This window comes from Pongo abelii, chromosome 8, assembly GCF_028885655.2.
Source record: "Pongo abelii isolate AG06213 chromosome 8, NHGRI_mPonAbe1-v2.0_pri, whole genome shotgun sequence".
Classification (NCBI taxonomy): domain Eukaryota; kingdom Metazoa; phylum Chordata; class Mammalia; order Primates; family Hominidae; genus Pongo; species Pongo abelii.
Genome location: NC_071993.2, coordinates 47,666,380 through 47,686,934, shown reverse-complemented (window position 1 = coordinate 47,686,934; position 20,555 = coordinate 47,666,380). Strand labels below are relative to the sequence as shown.

Here is a 20,555-nt window from a genome sequence, read left to right as displayed (position 1 = left end):
TGTTAATGTTAGGACATTCCGTTCGTGTGAGGAGTTGTATTTCTCTTGATGCTTTCAGTATTTTCTCTTCATCAACAGATTTGCAAGTTTTGGGCCTCTTTTTTTTTTTTTTTTTTTTTTTAATGCAACACTTCACAAACTTCTGTGTCTTTCTTGTGTAGCTACTGTGCTAATCTTCTTGGTATTGTTCCAGTTTCAGTATATGTGTTGCAAGGTGAGCATAGCCATTCATTTGTTTGAATATTTTTTCTGCTACTTGATATTTTTCCACTCCTTCTGGTACTTCTATTATGAATATATTGGTGTAGTTAATGGTATTCCTTATTTTTTTGAGGGTTTCTTCATTTTTCATCACTCTTATTTCTCTCTGTTCTTTAGATTACTTAATCTCTATTGATCCATCTTCAAGTTTACTGATTATTTTGCCAGCTACAACCTTTCTCTTTTTTTTGGATGAAATTTTGCTCTTGTTGCCCAGGCTGGAGTGCAGTGGCACTATCTCAGCTCACTGCAACCTCCACCTCATGGGATCAAGCGATTCTCCTGCCTCAGCCTCCAGAGTCACTGGGATTATAGATGCGTGCACTACCACACTCCGCTAACTTTTTTGTATTTTCAGTAGAGACCCTGGGGTTTCACCATGTTGGTCAGGCTGGTCTCAAACTCCTGACCTCAGGTGATTTGCTTGCCTCGGCCTCCCAAAGTGCTGGGATTACAGGCGTGAGCCACCCCGCCTGGTCCAGTCTTTTGTTGAGTCATTCTAGTGAGTTTTCCATTGCAGTTATAATTTTTGAATCCAGAATTTTCATTGTATTCTTTTCTGTCTTCTTACTAATATTTTTCTGTTTGATGAGACATCAACGTACCTCCCTTTTCTAAGTAGTACTTCCTTAATGAACATATTTATTTTTATTTTTATTTTTAATTTTGATATAGTCTTGCTCTGTCACCCAGGCTGGAGTTCAGAGGCATGATGTCAGCTCACTGCAACCTCCACCTCCCAGGTTTAAGCCATTCTCTTGCCTCAGCCTCCAGAGTAGCTGGGATTACAAGTGCCGGCCACCACGCCCAGCTAATTTTTGTATTTTTAGTAGAGACAGGGTTTCACCATGTTGGCCAGTTTGGTCTTGAACTCCTGACCTCAGGTGAGCCACCTGCCTCAACCTCCCAAAGTACTGGGATTACAGGCATGAGCCACTGCGCCTGGCCTGAACATATTTAAAATAACTGCTTTGAGGTCAGCTAAGTCTGATATCCGGATCTTCTCAACGGTAGTTGCTGTTGCCTGCCGTTTTTCCTGTATATAGATGACAGTTTCCTGTTTCTTTGTATGTCTTGTAATTTTTTTGTTGAAGAATAGACATTTTAGAGAATACTTTGTACTTTCTCTAGATACTGGTTCCTCTATTCTCTCTAGGGCTTGTTGTTTCTTATTTATTTAGGTGACTTCACTGTACTATTTGAGAGAAGCTTTTTCACTCCCATTGGGTTCTCACTGATGATGCTTGTCAGAGGGCTCCACCTTGGAAATGCACACTATCTTTAGGATGGCAGTAGTGTTAACAGTGCTCTCTTTGAGTGTCTCTTTCTGTGATTGCTGTGTTAGCCTGTCTGCCTCTGTTGCTGTTAAACTTTACTGATAGCCGCTACTGATTGCTGACGTATTGCTCTATTGTTTTCAACACTGTCCTGGACCATATGTTGCTCTTAGTTTGCTCTTGTTAAATTTGGGTTCCTTCTAGAGGGTTGTCTTTGAGGCTTTGAGTTTGCTTTTTATGTTGCCATTCTGAAAGTCACCTCCTAGAAAACATAAATTGAAAAATCATTACTGTGGAAAATGTGTGTATGTATTTGTATGAGTGTTTCTGGTAGATAGGAACACATCTAATTGCCCTGAATATCTCTTCTTAGCCATCTCTTTCCCTTGCTGTCTCCAGTAAACTTTCAGTTGGTCTGTGGTTTAGCTTGTTGCTGTCATAGAACTGCCACCCTCTTCTTAATTGGTTATCATTGAATTTCCATTTTTTTGAGGGTGACCTTAGGCTTCCGCTCACCCACACTCTGTTCTGAACAAAGTGAGTTTTCTGGAGGAGAGTTTTGGAACTCTCTGTCCTTAAAGCTGGCCCTAGGTGAGAGTCCTGCTCCATTATTCGGGATCTGGAGGCTACAGCAGTGTTTGCTTTTCTCTGGGTGGGTGATACTGTGCTTTATGATCAGGGATCTGGGTTGGGGCAGTAGTCTCTGGTCCTCTTGGTTTCTTTTGGAATCTCTTCTCAATGACCTAGGTAGGCATTGTACTCCACTCTTCTCAGACTGCCATGACTGGGCTGGATATTTTAATTGGGGTGGTGGAGGAAGCTGGCTCAAGGCCTTTTGGCAGTTCTTTCCTAGAATTTGAAGCTGTGGGGGTTGAGGAGCACTGGTGGCTTGCAGGAGATAGATGCACACAGAGAGAGGTCTGGAGATCTGTAAAGGGGCCTCCATGAATGTTCAGCAAAGTACTAATCAGCTTATGTATATGAGGACATGAGTGAAATAACTTTTGAAAAGAATCAGAGGGAACAGTACACAGTACTCACATAGGGCCTGGAAACGGACTGATCTGCCAGCCAGAGTGGAAAAACTCATAATTCAGAGTATTGGGTAGAGTGTTCAGAAAGGTCTTTTCTCTGTGGTGAGGAGTAATGTGCCCCAAACTGAGTACTGCTCCAGTTTTGCCTAACAAATCATAAAAGCAAGACCTGAAAGTGTCACATTGTTTCCAAGTGACTTAAGTGCATCCTAGAACAAAGCACAAAAATACTTATAGGAAGCCAAAAGTACCCAGCATCCAACCAAGTAAAACTCTCAGTCTTCCGTCCATTGAAATATTACCAGACTTACAGACATATGGGAAAACATGAGCTTTCTGAAAGAGACTAACCAGGAAATTGAAATGGACTCAGAATTGCCATAGATATTAGACTTAACTGACAAGTTCATTGAAAACAGTACTGTAATTTGGTTCCATATGTTCTAAAACTTAAGTAGAGAAGATTATTAAAAAAAAAAAAAATCGAAATTCAGTATAACAGAAAAGATAGAAATCAGATTTCTAGAAATGAAAACTATAATGCTTGAGATGAAAAATACATGGCCAGTCATTGGTGTCTCACACCTGTAATGCCAGCACTTTGGGAGGCCAAGGCAGGTGGATCTCCTGAGCTCAGGAGTTCGAGACCAGCCTGGGCAACATGATGAAACCTCATCTATACCAAAAATGAAACAACAAAAAAATTAGCTGGGTGTGGTGGTGCATGCCTGCGGTCCTAGCTACTTGGGAGGCTGAGGTGGGAGGATCAGTTGAGCCTGGCAGGTGGGTGTTTCAGTGAGCCAAGATTGCACCTCTGCCCTGCAGCCTGGGTGATGGAGTGAGACCCTGTCTCCCCCCCAAAAAAAATAAATAACACATAGAGCAAGAATTAATGGCAGTTTAAACATTGCAGAAGATAATGATTATTGAACTTAAAAACATAGTAATAGAAGCCATCCAAATGAAACAGAGAAAAAGCATATTTGAAAAATAAGCAAGCCCTTGGGCCGGTTGCAGTGGCTCATGCTTGTAATCCCAGCACTTTGGGAAGCCAAGGCGGGTGGATCACGAGATCAAGGGATCAAGACTATCTTGGCGAGCATGGTGAAACCCTGTCTCTACTAAAAATACAAAAATTAGCCGGGCGTGGTGGCAGGCACCTGTCATCCCAGCTACTCAGGAGGCTGAGGCAGGAGAATCACTTGAACATGGGAGACGGAGGCTGCAGTGAGGCTGAGATTGCACCACTGCACTCCAGCCTGGCGACAGAGTGAGACTGTGTCTCAAAAAAAAAAAAAAAAGCAAGCCCGTGTGAGCTTTAGGAGAACTTCAAGTAGTCTCTTAACACACATGGAATTGGAGTCTCTAAAAGGAAAGTGGGAAAAGAACAGAAAAGAGTATTTTGAGAATAATGAAAAAATTTCCAAATGTGTTGGGAACCTGCCGATCTAAGAAGCTCATCAAACCCTGAGCACAAGAGGCATGAAGAAAACTACACCAAGCCACATGAATCATAACCAGAATGCTCTAAATCAGTGTTAAAATGAAGTCCTCAAAGCAGCCAAAGGACATGTTTTATGGAGGAACAAAGATAAGGATGATAGCAGATTTCTCCTTAAATGAGGCAACAGAGAAAATAGTAGAACATTATTTTTAGTTTTAAAAGCAAAAAACTCAATGTAGAGTTATATACTTGGTAAAAATAGCTATAAGAAACAGTGAAGAAATAAGGACCTTCCAGTTAAACAAAGCTGAAAGATTTCCTCTCCAGCAGACCTGCATCACAAGACATGTTCTGATGTCTGATGGAAATCTAGATCTACTCAGGGGGATGAAGAAAAGGAAATGTTGACTACTTGGATATGTATACAATATATTTTTCTTTATGTAAATCTCTAAAAAGGATATTTACTTTATACAAAAATAACATCAAATGTATTGTGGGGTTTATAACGTATATTGAAAATATATGACAATCACAGCCTAAAAAGGCTATGAAAAAGAAGTAAAGTATATACTATTGGAAGGTTCATATATATACTGTTACTGAAAAGTACACTGATTAAAGCTTTTATAAACATTGATGATCACAGAAAATATAAATGGTCTATAACACCCCATTTAAAGGCAGAGATTTCTGGATAAGATAAATAAAAATAAGATCCAGTCATGCTGCCTATAAAGGAAACATGTTAGATTCAAAGACAAATAGATAAACAAAAAGAATGGGAAAAGATGTAGAATGGTAAAATTATTCACAAGGCTGCAGTGCTGTGACAGCCAGATGAAGTAGCTTTCAGAGCCAGGAATACAAGTGATAAAGATTTTTTTCATATTGATAGAGATCATTTCATCAAGAGGATTTAACAATCCTAAACTTAGATTTGCAAAATATTTGAAGCAAAATCTGATAGACCTGGAAGGAGAAATAGATCCACAGTTATAATCAGAGGTTTTAGCATCCTTTTAATAATTGATAAAACAGGAAATGGAAAAGGAGCAAAGATATAATAGACTTAACCCTAAATAACTTAATTGACATTTATAAAATATTCTTCTGCACCCTTCTCCCCAAATAAAACAGTGGAATATGCATTCTTTTCAAGGGCAGATGAATGAATATATTAACAAAAGTAAATCAGATTCTTGATTATAAAGCAAATCTTAATAAATGTAAAAGGATTGAAGTCATATATTTTCTCCCACCATAAGGGGTTTAAATTTAGTTAAATTAAAAATCAATAACAGAAGTATCTATTAAATCCCTAATAGTTGGAAAATGAATATAAGTCTACATAATGGATGCTTCAAAGAAGAATTCAAAGAGGAAATTAGAAAGTGTTTTGAACTTTGGGTTAATGAAAATGGAATTTATGGGAAATTTACATATAGGAAATTTATAGGAAATATAAAATACATACAATACTCATTGATTTCATTGTTCTCCATTTTGATCCTTACTCCTTTTTGCTACTTACTTTTGGGTCTAATTTGCTTTTTTCTAGCTTTTTAAGGTAGAAGCACTGAGGTCATTGATTTGAGATCTTTCTTATGCGACACAAATAAGCATTGTGTGTATTTGTATTGTGTGCATATATATCCACCATATGTAAATGCATATATGAAGTTTCCACAATATGTAAATGCATAGATGAAGTTTCTCATATATGGGATATAATGTATTATGTGTAATATATATTAAATATGTAATGTGTAAATTTCACATAGAGGGAATTTCATATGTGTATGTATTTATACATATGTATATATCTAGTATACACATGTATGAAGTTTAACCTTGTGTTGGATAAGAAGAAAGGTCTAAATCAATGGTCTTAGCTACTTCCACTTTGAGAATGTAGAAAAGAAGACAAATCCATATAATAGTAGAAGAAAGGAAATAACAAAAAACAAAATGGAGAACAATATAATCTGTAGAACCAGAAAAACCGTTGAGAAAATCAGTGAAACCAAAAGCTGTTTCATTGAGAAGATCGATAAAATGGATAAACTTCTAGGTGGAACAGATTATCAATATCAAAAAGAATGATGTGTCACTGAAGATTCTATAGATATTATGAAGGAAGTGAGGGAATACTATACCTGTAAGTTATCAATTTGACGATTTTGATGAAATGAACAGTTTCCTTCAAATAAACAGCTACTACGGCTTACTCCAAAACAAATAGATAACCTTTCCACAAAGAAAACCCCAGGCCCCCAGATGCTTCAGTAGTGAATTCCAGCAAACAATTAATAGTACCAATTCTATACAGACTTTTCCAGGAAATTCAAGAAGAGGGAATACTTCCTAAATCATTCTTTGAGTCCAGCATTGCCCTAATAACAAAACCAGACAGAGACATTGCAAGGAAAGAAAGCTGTAGACCAGTGTCCTTCATGAACATAAATTCAAAAACACTAGGGATTAGAAACCAGTGGTATATAACAAGGTGGTTAATACCTCATGACCAAGTGTGGTTAATCCCTGGCAGGCTTTTTCAACATTTGAAAAGCAGTCAGTGTAATTCCCTGTGTCTCGGCCAACTTCATGGCTAGGTGACTTGTGCAGTCACATGTTGCTACACTCTTGTAAGAAGGGATCCTGTACTTCACTTAATACCCTGCTGTTGCCATCTTGAAGTTCTTCACAGTTTTATCTTTGAACTTGTGATTTGTATGTGAAGTCTGATGGACACTGGACTATGTGTGCAAGTAGACAGGATACTTGAGAGGCAGTGCCCTACTCAGCTGTTGGTCTGTGTAGTATGGCCTGGGAGTGTCCTGGAATTGTGTGTGGGTGGCCAAGGCCATGACCTTTGTCTGCAATGGTTGCAGCAGCAGCAAACTCATGAACATTTGCACCCCAGAGAGGACCCACAGAGTGAGGCTGGTTTGTCTGTCCCCTAAGTCTGTCCCTCTGACCTTCTTAGGAAATACTAATTTTCTGGGCTGAATACTGGGACAGTAACCTCCAGCTTTCAGGCCGTCATCATGGTCAGTAAAGTATTAGAAAATAAAAGCATACTTGTGGACATCGTGTTAAGGCACACTAGGCAGTTACTAGAATTCTTTGGAGTGTAGATTCTCTGGTGTTAAGAACTGCTGCAACATTGCAAAGCAAATATCCCCAGGCTTAGAAATAGGAATTTCATTTGATGGGAGAGAACATTATTTTCATTTAAAATTTTTGATGAATCAAGTATTAACAAAGACATCAACTTTAAAAATAGTTTTTTTTGCATTTGAAAATACAGCAATACACTGCATAAACAGGTGTTTCCAATTATATGCAAATCATGAAGCCATTTTTGGTTTCTTGTACAAGATATAGGAAATGTCAGAGGAAACATTAAAATGCCGTTGTATAAATTTACATGTAAAATTGAATTCAGTTTTGTACAAAACTAATATTCATGAAAAATTAATTTCAGGGAACTGCTACTCCAGTCTTTGTCTATATATACCAAAACTTGTATTTTTTTTAACTTTTATTGTGCAGTAATGTATCAGAAATCAGAAATTTAGCCCATATTGTCACAACGTATAAAGAACCAACAGGTCCCTAATGATTGCATCAGCTGAAAAATCAACTTTCTCAAAATTGAAAATTAGCAAAAATTACTTATCTTGCATTTGCCAAGGGTCGTTACTTTGAATTATATATTGAAAATGAAGTTGCTAAAAATATAAATTTTGATGACTTAATAAATGAATTTGCAAAAAGAGTGCCAGAAAATCTTATGATCAATCAAGATATCATATTAACAAACTATTAGTAATTACTGTATTATTTAAAGTTATTACAACAAAACTGTTTCTTGTGATTTGTAAATTTATGTTGTTTTATATTACTATTATACCTATTACATTTTACAAGTAGTAAAATATGTTAAAAGAAAAAAGCATAATTTATTTACTTTTTACTATACTTCTTTTTATACATTCTGAGTAACTGACCTCACATTTTTATTTTGCACTGGCCCCATCAATTATGTAGTCATCTCTGCCCTGTATTAAAATGAAAAAAATTGAAAAAAAGTCAAACCCATATGACCATTTCAGTATATGCAGAGAAAGCATTTGACAAAATTTAGCATCCATTTCTGATTAAAACTCTCAAATGAAGAATAGAAGATAACTCTTTAATCTAATAAAAGTCATCTATAGAAAATGTACAATTGACATTGTATATAATTGTGAAAAATGGAATGATTTCTTTCCAATATCAGGAACATGACAAGGACGTCCACTCATACTTGACAGTATAGTATATACAACCTAGTATAACCAGGGAAGAAAAAGAAAGGAGACTAGAGTGGAAAGGAATAGAAATGTCTTTATTCACAGAAGATATGGTTATCTATGTAGGAAATCTAATGGAGTCTCCCAAGATATGGGAAAAAGAATGACTAGAATTATTAAGAGTAGCTAGGTGACAGGAGAAAAATATGTAAAAATGAATCTTCTATAAGCAACGATCAACTGGAAATTGCAATTTTTAAAAGTTCTATTTGCAGTAGTATCAAAAATATTTTTTTTACAGCTATGTCTGGCAAAAGATGTGAAAGACCACACTAGAAACAATAATCCACTGCAGAGAGAAATTGAAGACCTAAACAAGTGAACTCCCTGCTTATGTCAGAAAGCTCAATATTGCTGACATGTTTTGTCATTAAAATGACTTATATATTTAAAATAATATAATTCCATGTAGTAATTAGCAGGATTTCTTGTAGTAATTGAGTATGTAATTCTAAACCTTATGTGGAAATACACAGGAACTGGAATAACTAAAACTTTGAAAAATAAAAGCTGAGTCATATGTATAATATTACCTGATTTCAAGACTCATTATCAAAGTAAAAGTTTGCTGAGACTTGGTCCTTTTGTGCAGAGTACTTTTTCTTCAATTTTAACATCTAGTAGTTTTATTAAGATATGTTTTAGAGAAAACTGTTGCTGAACAGTTTTCCCAGGTTCATGATGGTTCTTTTGAATAGGAACCATCATGGATCAGGTCTTTTATTTTTGGACAGTTTGCTTCAATTATACTTTTTAATATTAGATTTATTCCATTGTTTTCTTTTTTCTTCTTTAAGGACTGCAGTAACATATGTACTATATTATAATTTTATGTATTTAATTGTAGACCAGCTTTATCCAGAACTTTCTTTCTGATCCAATTTTCTTTATTCTTACTCTTTTAAAATTACTGTTTCTTCCCTTTTTTCTGTTTCATTCTCCTTTACAATGCTGTTTATTCAAGTTTCAGTCAAGTGTAGTTTCCCATTTGGCTCCTTTTTAGTTTACTCAGGCTGCTGTAACAAAATTCAACAGACTGGGTAGCTTAAATAAGTTTTCTCACAGTTGTGGAGGCTGTAAGTCTAAAGTCAAGATGCCAACAGGGTTGGTTTCTGGTTGGTTCTCACTCCTTGGTTTGCAGATGGCATTTTCTTCTGGTGTGCTCACACAGCCTTTTCTCTGTGCATATGACCAGTGGTTGGGTGTGGTGGGTAGGGGGAGAAAGAGAGCTCATGCATGTGCTTTCAGCCTTCTCCTCTTCTTATAAGGACATGAATGCCATTGTATTACTCTTACCCTTATGACCCCATTAAACCTTAGTTAATCTCCTTAAAGTACCCATCTTCAAATACAGTCACACTGGAGGTTGGGGTTTTAACATACACATTTTTGGGGGGCACAGTTTAGTCTGTGACAGATTCCTTAATAAGGAATGTCTTTAATAAGTCTTTAATAAGACTTGAATTACAAGTCTTATTTTCTGTGATTACTCTGTCCTCTTTACAACTTCATTCCTGAGTTTGATTACCCTTTGCCTCTTTAGTTTGCATACAATCCAAGTCTCTTCTCTTGGATTTCCCAGTAGCCTGAGCTTTAATCTACATGAACTCAGACATCTTCTGAGTATTTTCCCACTCATAGTAAAACTTTCCCTTTCTGGGAGTAGTTTTGTGTTTCATCCTCTCTGGGCTGTCTGTCTCCTCTATTCCATGTGATCACCACAGTCTCTGGCTGACTCTCTTTGTAGGCATGGGCTGTCACTTTTTGCTGTATTTGAATATCTATTGCATAGTGGTGATTTGAAATTAGTAATATTCTCCATCTCCTAGTTATGCTAAAGTCATGGGTTGTTATAGATAATATTATTTGCTCCACTTATGCTGACCCTTATAGTTCTTGGGGGGATGCATGCGGAAATGCAGATGTAAGCAGTTGGTATTATTATTCTTACATTAGAAACCAAATGTGTGCATTCAAATAGTTAATTTCCTCTCTGTTTTTCCACTAGCCTAGGCCTTTTGTTTCTGGTTTTTGTGTTTGTTTTTTTACCCCAAACTCATGAAATACAAAAATATATGCACATGCAATTATGTTCATCTCTGGAAATTGGCCAAAAAACCAGAGTCAGCTACAACATAGGGCATTTGTATAGAGATTTCATTCCCTAAGAGATGTTTTGGTATTTATATGGTAAGATTAATTTTGTTTGTTTGTAGAAGTCTGGACAGCTGATCACCTGAAAGAGAGGAGCCAAGAAAACCAATCTAAACATTTGTGGGAAGTTGTATTCATCAATAATGAAATGCTGACTAAGGAACAAGGTAATGTAATAGGAATACCATTTAACATGGACGTAAGTTCTTTTCCTTCCAGAAAAATATTCTGTCAGTGTGACTCATGTGGAATGAGTTTCAACACTGTTTCAGAATTGGTTATCAGTAAGAGAAACTATTTAGGAAAAAAGTCTGATGAATTTAATGCGTGTGGGAAATTGTTACTCAATATTAAGCATGATGAAACTCATACTCGAGAGAAAAATGAAGTTTTGAAAAATAGGAACACTCTGAATCATCACGAGAGCACTTTGCAGCATGAGAAGATTCAAACTTTAGAGCACAATTTTGAATACAGTATATCTCAGGAAACCCTCCTTGAAAAGGCAATATTCAATACATGGAAGAGAGAGAACACAGAAGAGAATAACTGTGAATATAATGAATTTGGGAGAACTTTCTGTGATAGTTCATCCCTCTTGTTCCATCAGATACCTCTGTCAAAGGACAGTCACTATGAATTTAGTGACTGTGAGAAGTTCTTATGTGTGAAGTCCACCCTTTCTAAACATCATGGGGTACCTGTGAAACACTATGATTGTGGTGAAAGTGGGAATAATTTCAGGAGGAAATTGTGTCTGTCACAGCTTCAGAAAGATGATAAAGGAGAGAAACACTTTGAATGTAATGAATGTGGGAAAGCTTTCTGGGAGAAGTCACATCTCACTCGACATCAGAGGATGCACACAGGAGAGAAACACTTTCAATGTAATGAGTGTGGCAAAACTTTCTGGGAGAAGTCAAACCTCACTAAACATCAGAGATCACACACAGGGGAGAAACCTTTTGAATGCAATGAATGTGGGAAAGCCTTTAGCCATAAGTCAGCCCTCACATTACACCAGAGAACACATACAGGGGAGAAACCCTATCAATGTAATGCGTGTGGGAAAACTTTTTACCAGAAATCTGACCTCACTAAACATCAGAGAACACACACAGGGCTGAAACCCTATGAATGTTATCAATGTGGAAAATCCTTCTGTATGAATTCACACCTTACAGTACACCAGAGAACTCACACAGGTGAGAAACCTTTTGAATGTCTTGAGTGTGGGAAATCCTTTTGTCAAAAGTCACATCTTATACAGCATCAGAGAACTCACATAGGAGATAAACCTTATGAATGTAATGCATGTGGGAAAACTTTCTACCACAAGTCAGTACTCACCAGGCATCAGATAATTCATACAGGGTTGAAACCTTATGAATGTTATGAATGTGGGAAAACCTTCTGCTTGAAGTCAGACCTCACAGTACATCAGAGAACGCACACAGGAGAGAAACCCTTTGCATGTCCTGAATGTGGGAAATTCTTCAGCCATAAGTCAACCCTCTCTCAACATTATAGAACACACACGGGGGAGAAACCCTACGAATGTCATGAATGTGGAAAAATCTTTTACAATAAATCATACCTAACTAAACATAATAGAACACATACAGGGGAGAAACCCTATGAATGTAATGAATGTGGAAAAACCTTCTGCCAGAAGTCACAACTCACTCAGCATCAGAGAATTCACATAGGGGAGAAACCCTATGAATGTAATGAGTGTGGAAAAGCTTTCTGCCATAAGTCAGCTCTAATTGTACATCAGAGAACCCATACACAAGAAAAGCCCTATAAATGTAACGAATGTGGAAAATCTTTCTGTGTGAAGTCAGGACTTATTTTACATGAGAGAAAGCACACGGGGGAGAAACCCTATGAATGCAATGAATGTGGGAAATCCTTCAGTCACAAGTCATCACTCACAGTACATCACAGGGCTCACACAGGAGAGAAATCTTGTCAGTGTAATGAATGTGGAAAAATCTTTTACCGTAAATCAGACCTTGCTAAACATCAGAGATCACATACAGGGGAAAAGCCCTATGAATGTAACACATGCAGGAAAACTTTCTCTCAAAAGTCAAATCTCATTGTACATCAGAGAACACACATAGGAGAAAAACCTTATGAATGAATTGGATATTAGAAATTTCCAGCCACAAGTCAGCCTCCATAATGCCTCAGAGTATTCACAATGTGGAGAAAGCCCTGTTGACATCCTGAATGTTCAATAACTATCCACAAACTCGCTTTATGTTACTCCAAAGTAACAGTAGGAGATAAACCCATAGACTACAACAGCTATAGGACAGCTTTTGTTAGGAAGTGATATTCTGTTGAATATCAGATGGTTAATACTGGCATAAAACCTCACAGATTTTTTTGAATTTGTGAAAGTTTTTGGCAAAACTACAAATAGGATTATGTTAGAGTTTACACTGAGGAGAAAATTGTCAATTTAAGAAATCTAAAGTGAAAATTTTGCTTAGAAATAAAATATGACAAGTTCTATTTTGAGTTTGATACCATAATAGTTTTTAGGGTACCTAACAATAATTTATAGATGTACATTGTGGAATGTAAAGCTTTAAGAATTTTTTAAAAAGTAATAATTATAATCACCTCACAAGAAGTTGTAATGAGTACAGAGAATTCCCATGTACCCTTCACCAAGCTTCCTCTAAGGATAATATATAATCATAGTATATGGTCAAGTCCAAGAAATCGATGTTACCTTGCTAGTAGATACAGACTTACTCAGATTTTGCTGTGGTTTGCATGCACCCTCTGTGTGTGTGTGTGTGTGTGTATGTGTGTAGTTATATCAAACTTTTACCACTTTTACATTTGAGTAACCATCAACACAATTAGTTTACAGAATGGAAAAGGAGTCTGAGATCTGTATTGTTTCAGGATTACAAAGGAATCAAGATTTAGCCTCAAGTAGTTCCCTTGTTGTATTAATAATCACACCCTTTCTGCAACCCTATCCCTGGCATCCAGTTGACTATGAAACATTTTGTAAAGCACAAATAAATTGAATAATCAGGGCAATAACATTAAACACATCTGTGAATTATCCCTGAAGTTCATAGGACTTACATATGTACAAGTGGTATGTGATATAAATCGTGTGTTTCATATGCATAATGGTATTTAACATAATTGTGAATAGGAAGTAGGTATCCTAATTTAGTAGTGGTTACTTCATCAGGCCCATCCCAGGTGTTTGTCATGTCCTGAAACAATTTAAAAAGAGACCCACAGAGCTAATGTTTATCCATTTAAAAGTTATAAATCAAAATAACAAATTATCTTAAAAAAAAATCTATCCTGTATGTGTGAAGATCTAGACCTGCCTCCATGTTACTCCCTTTCTCTTCCTACCTGTGGCTCATCCCATGCCATGAAGTGCCAAGGGTATGTATGTGAACACTCCAGCCTTCAGCATAAGTGATAGTCCAAATTTTCTCTAAGCAGCTGCTCTCCAAGACAGGGCTCTGGAAAGAGGCCCACACATACAGCCCAGTTGCTGCCCAGGGCTGTTGGACTGTCATTTCATGGCTCATTGTACCCAGACAGGTATCTGGGCCCTCAGAGACTTTTGAGAATATGAAGAGGAGGGTTGAGGCTGGAGCAGAGCCAGAATAAGCTGGCATGGGGCTTTTATTGACAGTGTCAAGATTGTACACTACATTACATGATCAGATCATACAAATAACCTAAGATTATACAGTCTGGTGACCCTAGATTACACAAGTAATCTAAGCTTCCACTTTAGAAAACTAGAAAAAGAAGAGCAAATTAAATCCAAAGTAACCTGGAAAAAAATTAGAGTAAAAATCAGTGAAATTGAAAAGAGAAAACCAATAAAACCCAAAACGGTTCTTTGAGAAGGTTGGTAAAATTGATAAACCTCTAGCTAGATTAAGAAAAAACAGATGACAAATACTGCTAATACCAAAAGTGAAAGAGGCCATCATAGCTGATCCTATGGTCACCAAAAGGATTAGAAAGAAATATGGACAACTCTGTCCATAAATTTGATAACTTAGCTAAAATGGATCAATTCCTTGCAAGATGCATTCTCTCAAAGCTCATGCAAGGTAGACCTCAATAGGCGTATATATCTATTAAATAAATTGAAGCAGTAATTAATAACCTTCCAAGACCAGGCACGGTGGCTCACACCTGTAATCCCAGCACTTTGGGGGATGAAGCAGGTGGATCACGAGGTCAGGAGTTCAAGACCAGCCTGGTCAACATGGTGAAACCCTGACTTTACTAAAAATACAAAAAAAATTAGCCAGGCGTGGTGGCGTGCATGTATAGTCCAAGCTACTCAGGAGGCTGAGGCAGAAGAATCGCTTGAACCTGGGAGGTGGAGATTGCAGTGAGCCAAGATTGTGCCACTGTACTCCAGCCTGGGTGACAGAGTGAGACTCCATCTCAATAAAAATAATAATAAAACCTTCCAAAAAAAGTGCTGGGACCAAATGGATTCACCGATGTGCATTTTTTGGGATACTTAAGGTAGAAATGATACCAAGTCTCTACTGTCTCTTTCAGAAAATAAAAGCAGGGATAACACTTCCCAAATCATTTTGTGAGGCCAGTATTACCCTAATACCAAAACCAGGCAAAGACATTACAAGAAAGGAAAACTACAGATCAATATTTCCAGTGAACACAGATGCAGAAATCCTCAAAATATTAGCAAATCAGAAATGCAAGCCTTGTTCAACATTTGATATTTGGTGCAATCCATTGCATGCATTAGCAGTTCAAAGATTATGATCATATCAATAGGTACAGAAAAAGCATTTAACAAAATCCAATATCCATTCATGATGAAACCTCTCAACACAGAAGGAATACAGGAGAACTTACTGAGTTTGATAAAGAACAAAAAACCCTACAGCTAGCATCATCCTTGATGTTTCCAACTAGATGCTTTCCTACTAAGATTGAGAACACGGCAAGGAACACCCCTGCTTTTCAGCATTGTACTGGAAGTGCTATCTAATGCAGTGATACCAAAAAAAAAAAAAAAAAAAGGAAATAAAATGCACATAAATTTGGAAGGAAGAAATACAGCTGTCTTTGTTCTCAAATAACATGATTGTAGAGAATTCTAAATAAACAATAAAAACCTGCTGACATTAATAAGCAATTATAGCAGGGTTGCAGAATATAGTCCTCAGGTATATGATAAAAAAGAATTAGACATCAAGTCATTAAAAGACATATAGGAACCCTAAATGCTTATTGTTAAGTGAAAACAAGTCTGAAAAGGCTTTCTATGTTGTATGATTGCAATTATATGACATTCTGGGAGAGGCAAAACTAACGAGCCAGTCAAAGGACCAGTGGTTGCTGAGAGTTGAGGGGAAAGGAAGGATGGCAGGTAGAGAGGTGATTTTTAGGGCAGTGAAAGTACTCTCTAGGGTACTGTAATTTGTCAAAATGCAGAGAATGGAAAACAGTGAACAGAAAACACAGAGTAAACCCTAATATCAACTCTGGACTTCAGTTAATAATAATGTACCACTATTGGCTCATCAGTTGTAACAAATGAACCATAATGATGTAAGATGTTAATAATTGGTGAACCTGTGGAGGATGGGGGGGTAAAGGTTTATGTGAGAATTCTCTGTACTTTTTGCTCAATTTTTCTGTAACCCTAAAGCTACTCTAAAAATGAAGTGTATTAAGTAAATAAATAAGAAAATAACCAACCAACCCTGCGGAACATCTTGTTTCTGTACTAAGGTGTTCTTTTGTTAGTCGTGTGTTTCTGACTGAACCTGTAAATCACCATTAATGAATATTTGAATTGCTTTTATATGTCCTTAATATATTTTAAATTATGGTAACTGTGAGTTGAAATTAAGGACTAGTATTCTTGGTTCTCTTGACATCTGAAACCAAAAGGGCCTCAAATGACCTAAACTCATTTCCATCCCCACTCTGCTTCCACAGGTGAGGTACCTTAGCAGACTGTCCTCCCTGTCAGGGGGTCCAGGCACAGTTCCTGCTTATTCCTGCTTATTAAGTAGTAAGATCTGCTTCCCTACCAGCTCTTGGAATTATTCACCAAACCCCTCACATCCTCCCACAGCAAACAGTGGTCACTGTACTCTGGATAATACAGCTGCTCACCACAACCCCTTCTTTTCCACTCTGCTCCCAAGTGGAACCCTTTGTGGCTCTGCCCAGCATGTGGTGTCCTCCCCACCTTTCTGAGAGTTGGTGTGACTGACAAACTCACCTAGATCTTAACTGTTCAGTGTCAGGTGTTCAGTGTTCAACCTTTCTATAGCATCAGAGTGGGGATCCCTCCTTCACCATCAGAGTGAAAAGGAAGCAGTTACAACCACTAGCATAAACAGGATGGCCCATCCAAAGCCAGGGTCATCTAGTCCAATTTTAACTAACTGTTCTTGGCTAACTGACAGGTTCCATATTATGGCAAAGGCTTCTTGGACAGAACCACCAGTTGCTGGCAGGTTTGCACTTGGCCTGTGCTGTAATGCACTTTTCTTAGGGGAGGTGAGTGTCACATCTCTTCCCATGCTAAAATGCTCTTGTGTTCAGGACAAGAGTGCTCTCCCATTGGCTGTATCCCTGCATGACTTGACTTGGGCTCAGCCTGTTTGGCAGCTGGTCTCTGAGGCTCCCACCTGTAAAGGTAGTGATCACACTGCACACGAACTGATCAGCATTTGAGCCCCACTTTCCAAAGGACTGGCTGGAGCTCTCTGATTATCATCACTGACCGCATGGAACATCCCTATAGACTGTTGTTTGTTATTGCACACCCCTGGGTTGTGCATGCAGATGGCCTATTGTGAGGTTTGTGGAAAGGCATGAGACAACTGAGAGAGGTGAGTGTGGCACTCCAGTTGCCTGAGGAGGCATTCAGGAGGGGTAGTAACTGCACCCTGTGCTGCTCCTTCACTTGCTGCCACCACACATGTTTTTCTGACCCCTAAGAATGTCAAGATGCACATGCATGGTGGCCCATGGTCCAGGTGCTGATGAGAAGAGAAAAAGGTACCAGTTCTCACCAGATTACCAGAGGAAGTAACTCTCCTGCTCTCCCAATGCAAAACCCTCACCAGTGTGCCTGAGCATGGCCTGGCACTGCTAGTTGCCAACATGCCACAGGGTGAACCTTGGAATCATGGGACCTGATGGCCTTCACCTGGGCCACAGCCTATATGACCTTACCCTGAGCACAGGGAGAGTGACTGTGACATCCACTGTGCTTTGAGTGTTTGTGTCCCCTCCAAAAGTCATGTTGAGGCCAGGTGCAATGGCTCAACAAATCACAGCACTTTGAGAGGCCAAGAAGAAATCCCAGCACTTTGGGAGGCCGAGCACAAGTGCCAGCGTTTTGGGAGGGTGGGGCAGGAGGATCACTTGAGGTCAGGAGTTCAAGATCAGCCTGGCCAACATGGTGAAATGCTATCTCTACTAAAAATACAAAATTTAGCTGGGTATGGTGGGCACCTGTAATCCCAGCTACTCGGGAGGCTAAGGCAGGAGAATTGCTTGAATCCAGGAGGTGAATGTTGCAGTGAGCCGAGTTGGCGCCATTGCACTCCAGCTTGGGCAAGAGAGCAAGACTCCATCTCAAAACAAAACAAAACAAAAAGCAAGTGATGTTGAAACTGAATCCTCAGTGCAACAGCTTGCAAAAGTTTGGCCTTTGGGAGGTGGTAAGGTCATGAGAACTCCACCTCATGAATGATTAGTGATCTTAGGAGCCAGCTGGAGAGAACACACTAGGCCCCTTTTTGCCCCTCCCCTTTCTGACATGCTCAGTGTCACTCCCCTCAAGAGGACACAGCAAGGAGGGGCTGCCTTTGAAGCCGAGACCTGGTCCCCACAAGATACTCACCTTTCATCTTGGCACTTTCATCTTGGACTTCCCTGCCTCCAGAGCTGTGAGAGATAAATTTTTATTGTTTATAAACGACCTAGTCTCAGGTGGTTTGTTATAGTCCATGGTTCCCACAAATGGATGAAGACAAAATGTCTCCTGGAAATTTGGCATTTGGCCATGCTACACTCTCATCTCTGCATATGAGGAATATGTTGGGACACTACTGAAAAAATCAAACTCAACACCTAATGGCATGGTCCCAATGCTGCCTAAGACATTTGTCAGATTATTTTCAGGGGAAACTGTAAGACTAGTATGACTGTGTGTATGTGTGTGCATGCAGCCTATGTGTAGGTGAGGTGGGGCTGGGAGAGAGATTTATAATACCCCAGTTAATAGTTAATCTGAATGATTGCTTAGGCCGGGAATTCAAGGCTGCAGTGAGTTACGGTGGTGCCACTGCACTCCAGCCTGGGTGACAGAGCAAGACTCCGTCTCTTTGAAAAAGAAAAGACCAGGTGCGGTGGCTCATGCCTGTAATCCCAGCACTCTGGGAGGACAAGGTGGGTGGATCACGAGGTCAGGAGATCGAGACCATCCTGGCTAACACGGTGAAACCCCGTCTCTATTAAAAATACAAAAATCCAGGCGTGGTGGCAGGCACCTGTAGCCGGAGCTACTCGAGAGGCTGAGGCAGGAGAATGGCGTGAACCCGGGAGGTGGAGCCTGCAGTGAGCTGAGATGGTGCCACTGCACTCCAGCCTGGATGACAGAGTGAAACTCCGTCTCAAAAAAAAAAAAAAAAAAAAAAATTCTGAGGAAAATTATCTTGTGCCAATCATCTGGAAGTAAACGGTGGGTTTGGAGTATGCACACCCTAGAGAAACTGTAAAGCAAAATGCATCTGTGTCTGTGTGTAGTAATAACAGACTGGCATCTGCAGATTCAAGCTGTGAACTAGAACAAGGCATCCTGACTCCGGTCCCACAGGTTCACATGGAAAGAGACAGCACAAATGAATGAAATAATTGTGGGAAAGACAGGCATCTTGATAAATCACATTTCCTTTTTAAAGATATTTTTAAGGCACTAGTGGAAGCACACACAGCTTGGTAATCTGTGATGTATTCTCAGAAGGTACCACTTGAATGGAAGAGAGGAGACACAAAGACAACCAAGAGGCTTAAACTTGCCAAAAAATTTATTTATAACAAAAAGAGCAGCAAGGTACATGTAAATATATACATAATACTAACAGTGTCAGAAGATGAACATCCTACTTTGTTCAGTGATTTCATGGAGTTGCTGTTTTGCATTTCCTTGTCATGTTTTCTGTCTACATGTTTAAAGGGAGGATTACATGTGAACACTATTCAGTATTACGCATCTAAGCTTGTGTTATCAATCATTGGTAGATACCTAGTGAGATAACTTCTAGTTCCCATCTTCTCTGGTAAGAGCTAAGATGCAAACCCTTTGTGGTGAACTGACATCAAGACGAAATATAGCACCCCCATTTTCTCTGCATCAGCCTGACTTCAGGCTCACCCTGTGAACCCACCAAAGGGAGTGAAGTGTGGATGTGTCTCTCTTACTTATTTTCTCCTTGGTTCAGTTCTAGTTTGTGCATTGTCCAGACTGCCCAGGATGTGATGATCGCAGGGAGAGGTCATGTTCATTATAAAAACGCTTTGGCTCCTTAGGATTCAGCAAAGGTATCCACTGCCTGGTGTCCGTGATGCCTGCAGGACAGTGTGGAGCTTAGAAACAATCACGTAGGCCATGAAGTGAGGCCAGAGACTAAAGATGCTCCTTTTGGGTTTCCAAGTGGTCAGTGTCCTCTTGCTTTAGTCTTGTTCCAGAACATGGTGTGTCCCCTTGTTTATCCTCCTGTGGGTCACACTACTTCTTCATCCTGAGGAGGAGCCGGATGGGATGGTGAGAAAGATGCCTTCTCCCTCCTAAACCCGAAGCCCTATTGAGCTCTGCAGGGCATCGAACAGATCCTGAAACTCTTCCTGGCTGCAGGCCATGGAGGGTTCTCCTGTCCTAATCCTAACTGGTGATGCTGATTTCTGAAACTCTGAGGTTGTCAGGAGTTCATCTAAAAGGCATGAG

The 20,555-nt window shown here is 38.9% G+C and overlaps 1 protein-coding gene and 1 non-coding gene across 3 annotated transcripts in view; one reads left to right on the top strand and one right to left on the bottom strand.

Moving 5' to 3' along the window:
* Positions 1-16,288, top strand: part of LOC100440486 (zinc finger protein 33B) — a 49,447-nt gene extending 33,159 nt beyond the window's left edge. Inside the window, exon 5 of one of the 2 annotated variants that reach the window (XM_063727539.1) lies at positions 10,597-16,288. In XM_063727539.1, the coding sequence (XP_063583609.1) occupies positions 10,597-12,680 (2,084 nt within the window). In that variant the 3' untranslated portion in view covers positions 12,681-16,288. Of the gene's footprint in view, positions 1-10,593 lie in introns of both variants that reach the window. The other variant, XM_063727538.1, reaches the window with a different exon arrangement.
* LOC129048530 (U6 spliceosomal RNA) lies at positions 117-222 on the bottom strand. Its single transcript, XR_008510908.1, has one exon. It is a non-coding gene; the product is annotated as a U6 spliceosomal RNA (small nuclear RNA).
* Positions 16,289-20,555: the final 4,267 nt, after the last annotated feature.